The following is a 15818-nucleotide window of genomic DNA, read 5'->3' as shown; positions in this document are numbered from 1 at the left end:
TAATTATTGACAAAATAGACCTTATATCTCATAACTGGTAAAGATTTATAAATTGAAATTTGTTGTTTTAAAATTCTGTGTTTAGTTGATCTTTGTTTTGTTATTTTGAAAGTTAAAAAACATGAGCACAAATTATTTATGAAGACAAAATCAAACAAGGTGATACAAAGTAGTCGATAGTTAGTTCACCATAGTAACACATACAAATTTAAAATCAGACAACACAAAATGTTCGCTCTAAAATCTAGTGCCAATACTTACTTTAAAGCTAAAAGGGGTTTTCCTGTAAATTTAACACGGATAGTATATCTTTGAGTTTTGAATTTTTAAAGTTTTGTCTTCACTTTAAAGCTCTATAAGTGGCAAAAACCTGTGATGTACCCATGTATGACATGAAATTTGCAAGCCCATAGGCTAATTACAGATCTTTCACAGAAACCTTAACAGTGCTAACAGATAAAATTAGTAGAATTTGATAGCTGGCAAGTTGTTAATATTCATTTCCTAGTGCCACAACATTTTTTTTATTACAATTACAGTATTAAAAACAATTGTACAAAGGTTAAAAAGCCAAAAACATTTTCAAAATGCATAATAACTGTTTACATTTTACCAATACCCTTAAAAAAGTTAGCATGATCTCACTCTATAACTATCTCATACTATCCCAGTGATTTTTTATTTATGCTATTTCACTACGTCAAAAAAACAGTAAGAATCCCCCAAAAAAAGGGTTTCTTTACAAAAACTATCTAGAGGGTTGGTGAAAAAATGAATCTGGTACCATTGCGATATACGTTGTGTACTGATGCAAGGCTGTGGTTCCGATGCATACGAGTTTGCTTTCGCACAGTGGAATTCATTGGCATGGACATTCGGCGGTGCGCCTCAAAATCTATGTGGATGAGAGAAGGTGAAGGAACATGCAAAATATTCAGTAATAACCACAGTGTTGTTATAAAAATACTGGAGTGCTAACTAGGAGAGATGGCAATGACAGTTTGTGTATTTTTGCTTTTGAAATGCAATAGTGCCGCCATACAAAACCAAGTAAATCAGGGTTTGAAATTGGACCTGAGTTCCACATGTGCTTGATCGAATGACCGGGGGTAATAATGTTAAGCACATAGAGGTCTCTACAATGCATGCTCTATAAAGTCCACCATTATTATTATTATTTCTGCTATAGTATGAAAAGAACCCATATAGGAACCTTTGTTAGCACATTAAAAATGACCATTTTCCAAAGCAAACTAAAGCAAAGCTTTATTTTTTGAAAGCTTCATTGCATTGAAGTTAGCACTTTTGTATTCTTATAATAACTATAAGTGTCATTGACATTTAAACATGCAATGGTTCATAAGAGGGCTGAACAAGGATTTTTAAAAAGCTTTAACGGTATAATTAGAATTGAATCCACCTAAAAATATAAAGCTTGTATACAGGGCTAATTTCAAATATAAATATGTATCTAAATATTATTAACTGCTGTGTGGCAAACAAGCAGAATACATTTAAAAAGCATTTTAGATTTTCACTTCTTGTAATCCAAGAATAAAAAAAAAACAAAGGGGGTTTAATTTGGATTGTTTCAACTGCAATGGGCTAATCTTTCATCAGCTGGACAGGAGTCAGCATTCGCAAGGCTTCCTTGACTTTTTTAAAAATATAGCTAGGACCATTTATGTTTAATACAGTAAGGGGTCCAGGAAACTCCCTGCTCCCGTTAAAGTTAAATGGTTTTAGCTATTTCATATATATTTGGAGGGACCTCTGGCTCTCTCCTACTCATAAGTGTAGATGTTGCTTAATATCTAGTTAGCCAGAACTGGAAATATCGCAGCAGGTCATTGCCTGACAAAAACTAGATGTTTGCAGTTGAAATGTTGCATGTAAATTTGTTAGATTTTTTTTTTGGTTTTTTTTTTTTTTAGGAAAATGAAAATCTAAAATGTATACGAATTACAAACTAGAGAAAATTCTTTCAGCAATACCTTTAAGGTATTTAGCATGCAAATAACTACACAATTAATTGAGTTACCCATTAAATAAACAAGCGCAACCACACAAGCTTTTCAAGTTTCCAGTTCGATTCAGATATAGTATGACATACAGTATTATCAGTAAAATTCTAAAAACTGTACTATCAACAATGCCACTTTAACTCATTCCCTCCCTATGCAACACCTAATCCCCTCTCTCACTTAATCCCTCCATGCTACAACTAATCCCTTTTAATTAATCCCAACACATTCCATCCTATTAAACTAGGTGTATGTATTAAAAAGTGCAAAAACAATTCAACATTTAGTGCTGTCAAATAACATAATACATTTTCACTAGAAGGTTACATTAAAGATATACTGAGTGTGTTGATCTAAGGCTCTGTTCAATATAACAAAAAACTAGTGATCTGGCCATATATGGGTGTGATATGACATCATCATGCCTATATATGGACAAATCAAAAATGATTTGTCAGATAAAATGTGAAAAAAGATCTTCATAAAGATCTTGCAACTGAGAAAAATGTATAAATAATACTATTTCTCCTTGATTTAAAAGCCAGGCTTAAGCTAGATTTACAATAGACACGATAAAGACACAACGACGACATATCATAGTGCAGCTTGTAATTCTTCAACAGTGCACGCATCTGTAAAGTGTCATGTCATAATGGTGTCTAGTTAAAATGTAGCTTTAGGAGGAAAAACTAATTTTGATATGTTGTACTGATTTTTCCAAGAGAGATTTTTGAATATTTGAAAACTTGGGGGAAAACATGGAAAAAAGGGTGAAAAAAGGGTGGAAAAGGAGGAGGTTATGCCCCCTTTTCCCCAGTTTTTAAATATTCAAAAATCTTTATCTCATTAACAGTTCCCAATTTTTTCATCAAACACCATTTTTGTGTTTTACAAATATCAATTTGACAACATATCGATTGTTTTTCCCTTCAAGAACCTGGATTTACATCGACTGTTTATAAATTTAAGGATTTTTTGAAGTCAAAATGTGCACAACAGGTAAAAATGACCTGTTGTAAATTTGTTTCTTTTAAATCAATAGCGCAATGATTAAATTGGATCTCCTGACATTACTGGGGTAAATGCAGGGCGTGCAGCACACCCACCCCCCTAAATTTCATTTAAAAAAAATAATTCTATTCTATATGAACTTAGACATAGTACCTGAATTTTTAAAGTATGAGAGCGTTCCCAATTTCTGGCAATGCAGAGGTCCATATTCTAATTTTCCCACCTCAGCTCCAACCATGGTGGGGGCTGAGATGGTGTTGACTTTTCACGCACCCCCGACCGCCAAATCCTGCATCCGCCCTAGTATTACTACAGGCAGTATATCTTTAACACAACACAGTGTGCAAGAGTGTTGGATAACGGTTTGAAAAAGTTAGAGAGGATACAAACAAGATGCAGAGGACAATAAAACACATAATGTTAAATACTTATTGACAAAAGGTTTATTAGGAACTGTGAGTGAATGAAGATGGTGTGTTGAATGTAATGGGTTTACCAGACAAACGAAAACAGATGCACCACACTACCGTTAGTTTTACCGGTGGGATTTAACACCACCTCCCACCCACCAGGTGCAATTGCAGCGGGTGTATTCCGTTCATCAAGCATGTCCTGATCTTCAAGTATCTGCCGTGCCACGGACGCGAACTGTCCTTCGAATTGTTGGATCAATTGATAAAGCGAAACAACAAGCTCCTAGAGAAAAAAAAAAAAAATTACACAGTAAGTGCAAAGATACTAGAAACACAAGAACTCTCGCATATCAAAAATGAAGCAGATATACATCATATCTCTTACACAGATATAGACGTATCCGGTGCCCTTCTGTTTCCAAGCATTCTCAGATCAAATCTAACTGTACACAGCACCCTTCTTTTTCCGCTAATAATAGAAACTTCATGGAAAATTTCATCATTAATCAGACTCCGGTCCTACGATTCTGCGCTTTTGTGTCTGTCATGTTATTCTTTTGATTTCGGCCTTAAAATTTTTTGTGATTTATTTATTATTACTTGTTTCTATCTTATGGATAATGCCAATGTGGCAACTATTCCTACCTCCGCCCTACGTACAGTATTCACTGCGACGTGAGATTGGCAGATAGTTTTTAGAACCAGACGTACATGGCGCCCATTTTTTGTATTCCCACATGCATTTCGGTGATACAGTTCTTTTTTTGTCCACACTCTAGCTAGGCAGAGCGCTAACCACTGGCGCAGCAGAGGATGGCTGTCGTTGAGCTGTTCTAGACATATGGCAATCACATTGCCTTGTAAAGCTGCCTCCTATAGATTTAAAAAGTACGAAATAATAATTAAATAGATAGCACTAGATTCACACCCCTATTAAGGGGACAATTTTCTTGGTTGTGAATCAATGGAAAATACATCTTTCAACAGTTCAGTCAATCCCTATTCACAGGTAAAATGTTGACGTGAAAAACACAACAAATTCTTTTTAGACCAAGGCACTTGTATCACGATCAATCATACTTTCATGTGATATAACTTGACACAAATTTGCTTAGGGTTGCATCCAGAGAGGGAGGCCAAAAGTGGGCCTATCGAGACAACGCTACCCTAGGGCATTCCCAACTAAATTTCAGTTTTCTAGACACTCGAAAATAACCTCTGAGGTGTTTTGGGTGATCATTTATATTTCCTTTTTTTCGCTTTTTCCTTTCTTTAACTTTCCAAAAGCGGGGCCTGACAACCTGTCTCTTATACACATCTAAATACACTCTATCAATATACAGACTGTCTCTTATACACATCTATTTTTTACCATACCTGTCCATTTCTGTAATCATGAACAATCATAGCCAACACAAATGCTGCCATTGTCCTGTGCTCAGCCTAATAGAGAGAAGAAATGATAACTCTATCAATGCCCATATATAGTCATGATGTGCCTATATATGGCCATAATGTGATGTCATCACAACTCAATCACATATCAAATATCAAACTAATTTTACTCATCTGATGCCAGAAATAATCAATAATCAATTATTGCCAAGTATTAATAAAATAGATTCAAATTTTCCTATCATTAACGTTAGGGCAGGTGTGCACGCTCACTAATCAAAAATACTGTGCAAACGAATAGGTATTCTACGGGCTAAATATCCTTTTATTTCATGCATAATTGTGAGAAACTTTTTCTGAAAAAGCTGGAATGACAGATGTTGTAGTAGTTGAGTATCACAACCATTTGAAATTTACTATTGATACTAATACTGATAACTCTTTATTCGTCATAAAAAGTACATTTTATTAAAATTGCTTTCCTTAGCAAGATATCTTAACATTGTTTGACTTTAGACAGTAATGACTGTATGTATGTAATAGTGCCTAGGTATTGAAAGTATTTTGTAATAATTGCTGATTTGTTTTAGATATCTATTTTTCAAATTTTGGTTCACTACATATTCAGTATGTGCTGCAATGAACTGATTTGTATGTAATTGTTTATAATTGGATAAATATACTCAAAAAGAAATATTTGTTTTGAAAAGTTGTAGGCTGGTGTGAGAATGGTAACTTACAGGCATAAATGGATCAGCAAGTACAGATAAGAAGTACTTATGGCCATGGTCCTTGACAAGGTCTGCTTGGCAAGACTGAAAATAGAACAACATAGCGTCAGACAAGCCGAACCAGTCACTCGTCACAAATCATGTTTCAGAGATAATAGCCAAAACATGCTAGAATGTCAACATTTTTGAAATCTAATTTGACTGCACTAAACTAATCTTTATATCTATACATTATGATATGTTGTACATTATGATATGTAAATTTATATTTTCGTTAAATTTTAATGCTGAAAGGAAATAATTATTTTGTCATTGTCACTGTCTAGGTAATAACAACTATAATACTAATGAAAATGCATTATATACTATATAATAATAATAATTAACATTAATAATAATAATAATAATATAGTTGTATTAATAATAATAATATAGATGCAACAACATTAATGACTATTAAAATATACATAGGAACAGTAATGATGAAAATAATAATAATAATAATAATAATAATAATAGTAATAATAATAATGATAATAATATATAATAATTATAATAATAATAACATTAATAGTAATAATAACATTACTATCATAAATTACCATTAATAATAATGTTTCAAAATAATTAATCATTTCATTCATTATTCTTTATTTCAGACTTTACATCCATAGTTAAACATCGTCAACTTTAATAATAATATAAATACAAGGGGACAATAACCCCACATGATCCTTAGAAATTATGGATTAACATAAAGAAGATCGTTCCATCTTTTTGAGAGCCTAGAACATTCAAAAAATCCATTTACAGTATACTATAATAATATTATAACTATAATATTAAGTAATGCTACATATAAAATACACTCTATCAATATACAGAAGTGTGAAAAGCAATACTCACCCTGTCTACAGCTAATATCTTAGCCCAGATGAAGACTAGTAAGGGCCTAAGCTCGCGGGCTGAGCTCTGCAGTAACTTTAATACATAAGGGAAAATTCCTACTGACAAGGCCTAAAAAAACAAGTGTTACTATATATTAATAATTTGCATCTTGCACTTTAAAATAAAACCAGTAGTGACAATGAAGAGAAATATAAATACAAAACTTGCATAAGTCGACCTTGCCCAACTCAAATAATTTCAGTTACTTTATTCGAAGTCGATCTTGTTTTATACGCCAAAATTGTTGTGTTTTCGATTAACTAACAGACTGTAAGCCAAATTGAACAATATTGCAATGCTATTTTGGATTTCGATTTCAACTGTATACAACATATAAAACTGAAAGGAGAAAAAAAAATGGATGAACTGGCAAATGACTGTTTTTGTTTAGTTTTATACTTTACTTAATTTTATATACTTACGAGACTAACAGCCCACGGTCCAAGATCAAGAAATCGCCCAAGTAGATCAAGAGCGCGCAACCGATGAACTTGACTTAGTAAAACCTGATCAAAGAAATAAAAATGAATGATAAAAAGCAATTAGTGAATGAAGGATAATAGTTGAAAAAAACAGACATAAACTTAAAAAAGAAATGAAGTTTATGGGTATGACAAATACATTTAGGAATAGGAATAAAATAATGGTGAGTTCAGGGATCCTAATTATTACGTCATTAGTGGGCGTCTCCCGCGCTCCTGTTAGCAAGCTAAGAATCTCCCCGGCACTAACTTATCTCCTGCAAATCAATGACGTTTGCAAGGTTTTACTACTGTATTACCGATATTAGGAAGCTTTCGACTTGCGCGACGACGCAACGCTGGAATGGATTCACTCATTCATGACCATCCTACCCGTCGTCATGCAGTCGATGGCTCCCTTCCCTACTCTCTCAGGTCAAGTGTGCTCACCATGGAAGGAACCTGAAATGATTACCTGCAATACTATAGGCAGCTGTTCTGGTGGGTTTCGTTTGTCAGAGCCAACAGTCAGCCAGACCTGGAATGCTGTTAGTTGCTCACCAAAGAATGGACTGTGTTTGTACTCCTTGCCTTGTATTAATGCAGGCAGTTGTGATAGACATATATCAACTGCCAGATCCCAGGCTTGCCTGAAAATACAAAAAACATATTCTATCATTACCTCTCATTCACATATATGTTACCTGTCTCTTATACACATCTAGATGTGTATAAGAGACAGCCTTAACAATGAAGAGGGTTAAAAACAGTACCTTAAGGCAAAAGTACTGTCGCTAAGGGGAGATTTCAACAACGTTAAGGAGAAATCATGTGGCTGGGTCGACTGAAGCAATGTAGACAGCGCCTTGTTGAAGGACTCTAAACCATGACCTCGAGGTTGGGAAACCATTTCAACGGCGCCAAAACGTGTCCACTGATTTAGAGATGATAAACAGATTGTTGACAGAGTGATCGAATGACTGATTGATTGATACACATCGATTATTACAGCCTCTAGAAAAAAAGAGGGTGGCACTAAGGAGTAAACTTACCACATGGCATGCTGGTATGTTTGTGGTAAGCGAGGACTTGAGATCGGTGTACAATTATATGACCTCATGATCCTCTCAGCCAGGAGGAAGTTGCGAAATAAGCTGGCAACTAGTAAATCTTGACGAAACAATTTTTGAAACAAATCTGAAAGGGGGAAAAAAATTCATAAAAATTTAACAAATTCTTGCTACTGCATTATTTAAATCATATTTATATAGATAAGAATACTTTTAAACCAAAAAGATGAGACTTAAATCATAGAAAAGAACACTTGTAAATGTATTATCATGTTCTAAGTAAGGAGAAGGGATTAGTGACAACAAATTACTGTATATTTTAAAACCTCCGAAACTGAGAGATAAAATACATAAAAATGTGAAAACATTCACTAAAACAATGAGACATTAAAAACCATGCTAATATCGAACTACTACGGAGGGCGTAATAAAAATAAATTTTTTTCAGAAATTTCCACTTTTTCGTGGCGGCTGGAATGCTAATTGGCCAAAATTACAATTTTATTTTTATTCGAAATCAATATTTGCGGTATAAAAAAAAGTCTCGCCTAAAAATTAAAAAAGAAAGAGAAATAGTTTGACAAAAAGCTATAAAAAACCCAATTATTAATTATCTAAACTAGCTAATATGAAAGTTAACAAACCTCTGGGCAATGAATTCCAGGCAATAGTATCTGTAACGGCTGTGAAGATCCAGTTAAGTTCACCTAAAGGTGTCCGTCTGTCATTCAACTGTCCAGGAATCCTATTTTTTTTAAAAAGAAAAATTTAAAAATCTAAAACATTTAAAAAAAGTACTGTAAATATACCGAAGTTCCTCAGTTATAGTGCCACCTCAGATATAATCGCACCCCCGACTTTACGTCCAACATGAATTACAGGCATTTCCCCGGGCAAAGTCCCAGGATATAATTTAGGTGAGTAGGCCTAAGTCTACGTTGGAAAATTTAACAAATGCTCACAAAATATGAAGGATTTGGCTCCGAATTCAGCAGGCTTAAGACTCTTTCAATTAATTGAACCAGACATTGGTCGCCGTATTGAATAAAAAGCCCATTCGTGTAAATTCTTGTTGTTTACTATTGTCGCTAAAATAAACAGCTTGCTAACTGAAATTTAAAATAGACAACACCGCAGTCTGTCCCTAAAGAGACCTGCCCAGTGGGCTGATCAGATCATTAATTCACAGTGTTAAGGCTCATGTATCCCAAACTTCGGCTAAAAATAGACAACACTGCGGTCCATCCCTACAGAGACCCACCTAGTGGGCTGATCAGATTGTTAATTCACACATTTTCCCTAACTCGTTACATCATGCATTACAAGCGGGCAGTCTTCCCCAATGCGATGGGTGATTGATTGTAATGGTAGTTGCTGGGCCAAAAATAATCTACGACATCAAGAAAGAAAGTTTAGGCATAGGCTGACCTAGCTCGAAGTAAGACAAATATATGGCCTCTCTAGCTACGTGCCAAGGCATACTAACTATAATTAAGGTTACCCTTCCCTTTGATGTTCAAGTAAACTATGATTTCTTCACCAGAATATACAGTAGTTTTGGATAGGCCATTGAATTGTAGGGCAGTTGTTCAAATGCATCTGGCACCTCGCAAAACGATCATCATTTTCGTTCTGTTCATGCACACGGAAATCGCCGGGTATAATCCCACCCCTCAAAAAATCGGGCCAATTTCGAGTTCATGGGGAGGGGGATTATACACGGGGAACTACAGTAATAATAGGATCAATCTACAATCTTGTATTTCTTTATTTATTACAAATCTACTATCACTGTTATTGAATTATATGCATCATTATTCATCCCATCTATTATTCAGTCCATCCATCTATTTATTACAAATCTACTATTAATATTAAGTTAGTATACAATCAGGTTATGTACTCACTTATCAACAAGTTCAGGGGTGATACCGCTTACTAAGCTACTGCTTTTTTGGTAACAAAACCTGAGATTTAAAAAATTGTATTGAAACATGAACATATTAAAATAATATTATTATTATCATTTTATTATTATTTTAGGCCTATTAATAATAATTACTATTAAAAATAATAGCATATTTTGACATGACTATCCATCCCAAGACAAGATCTATTCATATTCTCCATATTATAAGCTTCAAAATGATGTGTCATTTTACTGGAATCCACTTACTATTGCCAAAGTTATGAGTAAAAGTTTTATGGATTCCCTGAACTGAAGTATAAAATACCGCTACATTCTTATGTTAATTACTCGGTTTAACTATTAGCGATAATACACTGGTATTTGGATGGGAATTGCCTCATATGTGATTTGATCATTTATAATTAGATGGTCAATATATAAAATATGAAATAAATTATACTTCAATAATGATGATGCTGGTGGATAGATAATGAACAGTAAAAGAAAGATAAGAATGATAATGGTGATGTTGATGAGTATTGTTAAAGATTATGATGATAATGATGATGATGATAATGATGATGATGATAATGATGATGATGATAATGATGATGATGTTATGTTGATGGTAGTAAACATGAACATAATGATAATGATGGTGGTGATGACGGAATATTGATGGTAGTCATGGTGATGATGATAATAATTATGACAATGATGATGATAATTATGATGATAATGATGATGATGATGTTGATGATGTTGATGATGATGATGATGATGATGATGATGATGATGACAATGATGATGATGATGTTATGTTGATAGTAGTAATGAACATAATGATAATGATGGTAGTGTAATGACAGAATATTGATGGTAGTCATCATGATGACGATAGTAATTATGATAATGATGATGGCGATGATAATGATCATGGTGGTGATGTTATATTAATAGTAGTCATAATGATGATGATGATGATGATAATAATTATGATAATGATGATGATGGTGATCAAGGTTGGTATAAAATTAGAATGAAGAAGGTGTGTGGAAGATGATAGAATGATGAGTTTGATGAAGATGAATAAAAACAGATGATGATGATGAGCAACTGTATATTACCATCGTAGAGCAATTTTAATAGGTGTTGTCAGGCACGATGTAAACAGGTCAGCTGGCAATTCTGGATTCATAGGTAGTAACTGGTTTGAACTGCACGAAGCCAGTTGGATGCAGTTTTTCACAGGTTGAGGAAGTGGCATTTGGTTTTTTGGAAGTGTATGACTATTTATTGTTGCCAGCTGAAAAGAAAATTGCTGAATAACTTAATCATTATCATAAATACAGTATGTCCTTAAGGCTACAGACATAGTATTGGAACCGTATCAATTGAAAAATAACGGTTGTAATTTAATTGATGTTGACTAATATTCAATTGTAATATAGTATTCAACTTAATTCAGCTCAATTTTTGGTCATTATTGTAAGTTCTATTTTGTATAGGAGTCCTTTGTAGCTCATTGTCAACTTTAAAATACAGGAAATATAAAGAGCACAAGTTAAATAAATATTTATCTTACCTCTCTTTCATGTACCTTCTGAGCTGAGAAATGTTCAAAAGATTCGAGTATCAGGCCTGCATTGGAACAATCGTACACAAAGATCGACGGGCTACCCATCCATGTCTGCAGATCATACACTGAAAGTGGTATGTACTGCGTGTAGCTCTAAATAAGAAAGACAAGAGGTTAGTTCACATCGAACGAGATAAACTGAGTGGCTCATCCACATGGTCTGGCTAAAACCATCTAAAACTTTCCATATGAACGCTTAATTATAGCTAGATGAAGGCAAATAACTGGACTACACTCATTTAGATGTATAATGTCCACTAACTTCTTAATACAGTGGCTGAGCCACTTGATAAGGCAGGAAGTTGCCCAGTGAGACACCAAAATTCCTGCTTGGTCATGTGATGGTCACTTATTATCATTTTATTTATCTGGCTCTAACTGACCACTGAATGCAATTAGCCATTTTAATTAAATAAGCTTTCCACTTGGAAGGAGACCTGTATTTGAAAATATGATTTTTAAAAAAAGACAATTATATATTTCAATTTCAAAAATCCTTGAAATAAAAGTTAAAATGTATAATAAACAAATAATATATTTCATATTAACTCCTTTATTAATGATATATAAACATAATACCTTTTGTTTCTAAAATAATATTATTTTTTCTACATATATAATTATAGTAACTCCTCTATTATCAGTGATGATATATGTATTAAAATACATTTTTTTTAAAGAAAATCATATTTTCTCTATCGGGATTACAACCTATGGCTCACCATTTACCACTTGGATGCTATACTACTGAGCTTTGAGGCCAATCTTTGATTATCCCATAAGAAAATTTCATTTTCCACAAGGAAATATATGCCATGATTAATAGATGAAACACATGATTATGACTATATGTAGTTCACAGTTACTACCATCATGTGATCTATAGATACTGTACTATTTCCTGCATACGATGAAATAGCTAGGTAAAAAATGTGTACTAATTGGAAAATACAATGGATTACTATACCATCTTGAACTCATAGATCAGATGGTAGAGCTTTCAAATAATAATTGGATGGTCATGGGTTCGAATCCCAAAGCCAGTCACTCAATGCATCGTACGATAGAAGTACAACAAATTCAACTCCACTCCACGTGAATGGTGACGACACAACCCCGCCTACTAATTTTCGGTGAGAGTATGAACCATCCATTGCTCTCCATAGAATCGCTTTAATTGACAACCGCAGTGTGAAGTGAGTTCCTGGATTTGTGGGTAAAGTACATCTTTGCCTGTAATCTTCTAGGTTTGATTTTAAATATTAATGTATACTCACTTTGTTGAAAACCCATATCTCTCCATTCGTTGTTGGCCGTGGCACTCCATGGCCATTATAATGGAAGAGAACACGTTCTTCTTTAGCGTTGCGTCGCAACGATGTGCATAATTTTTTTACTTCTTCTACAGTTGGGTCCAGACTTTGCTTGTAACGTGCCTAAACATAAAAATAGTCGTGAAGCAAGTTGGAGCTGAATAGCTTGGTGGTTAAGGTGCAAGCGTTCCAATTCCAAGGTCGTGGGTTCAAACCCTGACATTGCAGAGCTTTTTTCACGTGACTAAATCAGCTCCACTCAATAAGCCTCATAAAGGGACAGTTTCTAAAGCATCATTCGATCCTATACCTAATTGCCGATTTATGTACTTTCTGTAGGATGCGAAAGTAATAAATAAGGCATTAACTTTCAATAGATACAATGCCAAATTACTAGTAGTTTTAACCATTTTATAGTTACATTGCAGAGATTGTTAAATTACAACTAAAAAGTGTACAAGAACCTTTAATTGTTTAACTTTTTTGCCAATTTGTAATTTTCAATCAAATAAAAAATTTTAAAAGAGAATCATACTCTTTTGTTGGATGTACTGTAATTACTGTCATTAGGATGTGTCCATCAATATTTTAAAATAGAATTGGTACAATTTTAATACAAACAGAGATAATATTACATAATTGATTACACAGCAGGTGGTTGTGTAACTATCGGTGGTAAGATGGCTTTGTAAAGGTGTTTGTTCACCTGTTCTTTTCTTGCCATACTGGTTCTTTTGTAGTTATTTTGATCAAGTGAAATTTGGAATTTGAATTATAATTAACACTGCACTTTTATTGTATAATGTTATATAAAATTGTTTTTTCTTATATTTTTAATATGGTTTTACTTTGTTATGTTTGTATTATACTGTTTTACTGCTCCCTTTTTGAAGGTTTTTGTGAATAAATTTGAATATGAATAAAAATAACAATTTATTTAAAAGATATTTCAAGAATGGCTTACTCGTGGCTGCCACCGTTCATATTGCTTCTGTAGATTCAACCCAATTGCTTCCAGAGCTTTCTGTGCACTCATTGATAGAGGATCTGGCAAAGGAATATAAAGCCTGTGTTCCAATTGCGAATTTATTCGCACGAGTCAAAAGCGTTTGTTCATGCCCTTGCGCATTCACATTTCTATGGGCGTTTTTGCTTCAGCGAAATCAATAGAACAGTTTCTACGTTTTACGAAGCGAAAAGAAGTGCGTAACCAATTAAAGCTCAGGGACCGAACCGATGCGTTTGATTCGCGCGAATAAATTCACCTAGTGGAAAACAGGCTTAAGAAATTCACAAATTAAAGATAAAACCACTGAGAAGAAATTTGTTTAAACTAAAGTTCTGTTCACACCATCAAATTTTCTGTGACAAATGTGCTCATATATGGGCATGATGATGTCATATTGCACCCAAATGTGTCCATATATGGGCATGATGATGTCATATTGCACCCAAATGTGCCCATATATGGGCATGATGATGTCATATTGCACCCAAATGTGCCCATATATGGGCATGATGATGTCATATTGCACCCAAATGGGCATCACATTTTATTTGTCACATAGAATTTGACAGTGTGTACACACAGTTAGTTACACTTCCTCTAATACCCTATTCAGACTAGACTTTGCATTGCGACAGGTTGCGATGTAATCGGTGGTAAACAGTTGTAATCCAAATTGTTCGCAACCATTCGCAAACTTCGACACCATTCAGACACCTTTTTACTTTGATACTTTACATCACTAGCAACGATATAGGTCAATCAGTGCCTGTGCAATCCGTTGCGATCGGATTCCGTGGTAATCGGGAGTAATAAAGATTGTAGCACCCAATCGCAACGGGTAACAATTGAGAAATCGATTACTTATCGACTACTATTGGTGAATAACCTCGGAGGTGTTTTGGGCATTCAATTACTTTTTCTTTCTTTCTTTCTTTTTTCTCTTTTTTTTTTTTTTATTTTCCATTGTAATTAATAGTTAGAATAGGAATGGTAATAACTGTTTTTACATACCTAGGAGAATTTTCAGGTGGTGGAAAATCAATGATCTGCTACCCTGTCCATGAAAAGTACACTAATACTACACGAAGTAGTATCTGTCTTGTCAGGTTTTACATAAAGTACATAGATATTCAAGTGACTAATTACTTTTAGGACAACTTACCTATCCAGCACTCCAGTCGAGCACAGGGCGTGGTCTTAACAACATCCGGAGGGTCAACCCCTACGTTGAGACACAGAACTAAAGCAACACTAACTGTTTTCATCTAAGAAGAGAAATGGTAACCTTAATAACCAAATAAAATTCTCACATATTATAATAATAATTCCAGTGAAATAACAAAGGCTCAGTTTCATTGTTTAAAAATATATTTCATTAAGGTTAAATTCCGGCCATCCACTGTGTCGTACAGTACGACTGTCAGCTGACAAATCAAACTGCATTCCTTGTAATCGTTAGACGACATGACAATGTTTTTACTGTATTATCAATAGTCTCACAGAATTATCCCCATGCACAGAAAAATGATATTAGATGACGTGTTAAGGAAACTCATTTAATCAGATCTCCGGGAGTTGAATTCTTCCAAGTGGGGAACCCTCCAAGTATTACCCAAGTAAAGGGGTTGCTAGCTGGTACGAAAGGGTGATATGAGGGGATTTTAAATTACTTCTGTGTACCTTTTTGCTCAGCAAATCTCAAGGCAGGGACACCTAAGGCATGTAAGCTTTTTTTATGTGGGCTAGGGTTGTAGATCTGCGTAGGTGATACAGTACAGTCGTGAAATATCGCTTCGTATCTGCGCGTAACCACTCGTAGCCTGCTCGTAGGTACCGTTTGGAACGTAGCTACGAACCACTACGAAGGTCATTGTTATTTTAATGAGCTTTGCAAT

The 15818-nt window shown here is 34.3% G+C and overlaps 1 protein-coding gene across 1 annotated transcript in view; it reads right to left on the bottom strand.

Annotated features, from left to right (window-relative positions):
- Positions 1–15818, bottom strand: part of LOC117104097 (regulatory-associated protein of mTOR-like) — a 33847-nt gene that overhangs the window by 14072 nt on the left and 3957 nt on the right. The window contains exons 2-17 of the mRNA XM_033244752.1: positions 15086–15188; positions 13879–13961; positions 12879–13037; positions 11548–11694; positions 11090–11268; positions 9961–10020; positions 8698–8798; positions 8036–8180; positions 7459–7633; positions 6945–7028; positions 6481–6591; positions 5584–5658; positions 4826–4891; positions 4094–4321; positions 3563–3731; positions 785–895 (exon numbers count right to left, since the gene is read on the bottom strand). Of these exons, the coding sequence (XP_033100643.1) occupies positions 785–895; positions 3563–3731; positions 4094–4321; positions 4826–4891; positions 5584–5658; positions 6481–6591; positions 6945–7028; positions 7459–7633; positions 8036–8180; positions 8698–8798; positions 9961–10020; positions 11090–11268; positions 11548–11694; positions 12879–13037; positions 13879–13961; positions 15086–15188 (1996 nt within the window). The remainder of the gene's footprint in view (positions 1–784; positions 896–3562; positions 3732–4093; positions 4322–4825; positions 4892–5583; positions 5659–6480; positions 6592–6944; positions 7029–7458; positions 7634–8035; positions 8181–8697; positions 8799–9960; positions 10021–11089; positions 11269–11547; positions 11695–12878; positions 13038–13878; positions 13962–15085; positions 15189–15818) is intronic.

Source organism: Anneissia japonica, unplaced genomic scaffold (assembly GCF_011630105.1).
Source record: "Anneissia japonica isolate Jap-2015-1 unplaced genomic scaffold, ASM1163010v1 scaffold288183_len337429_cov161, whole genome shotgun sequence".
NCBI classification, from domain to species: domain Eukaryota; kingdom Metazoa; phylum Echinodermata; class Crinoidea; order Comatulida; family Comatulidae; genus Anneissia; species Anneissia japonica.
The sequence above is the reverse complement of the archived record's forward strand: the minus strand, read 5'-3'. Positions and strand labels throughout refer to the sequence as shown.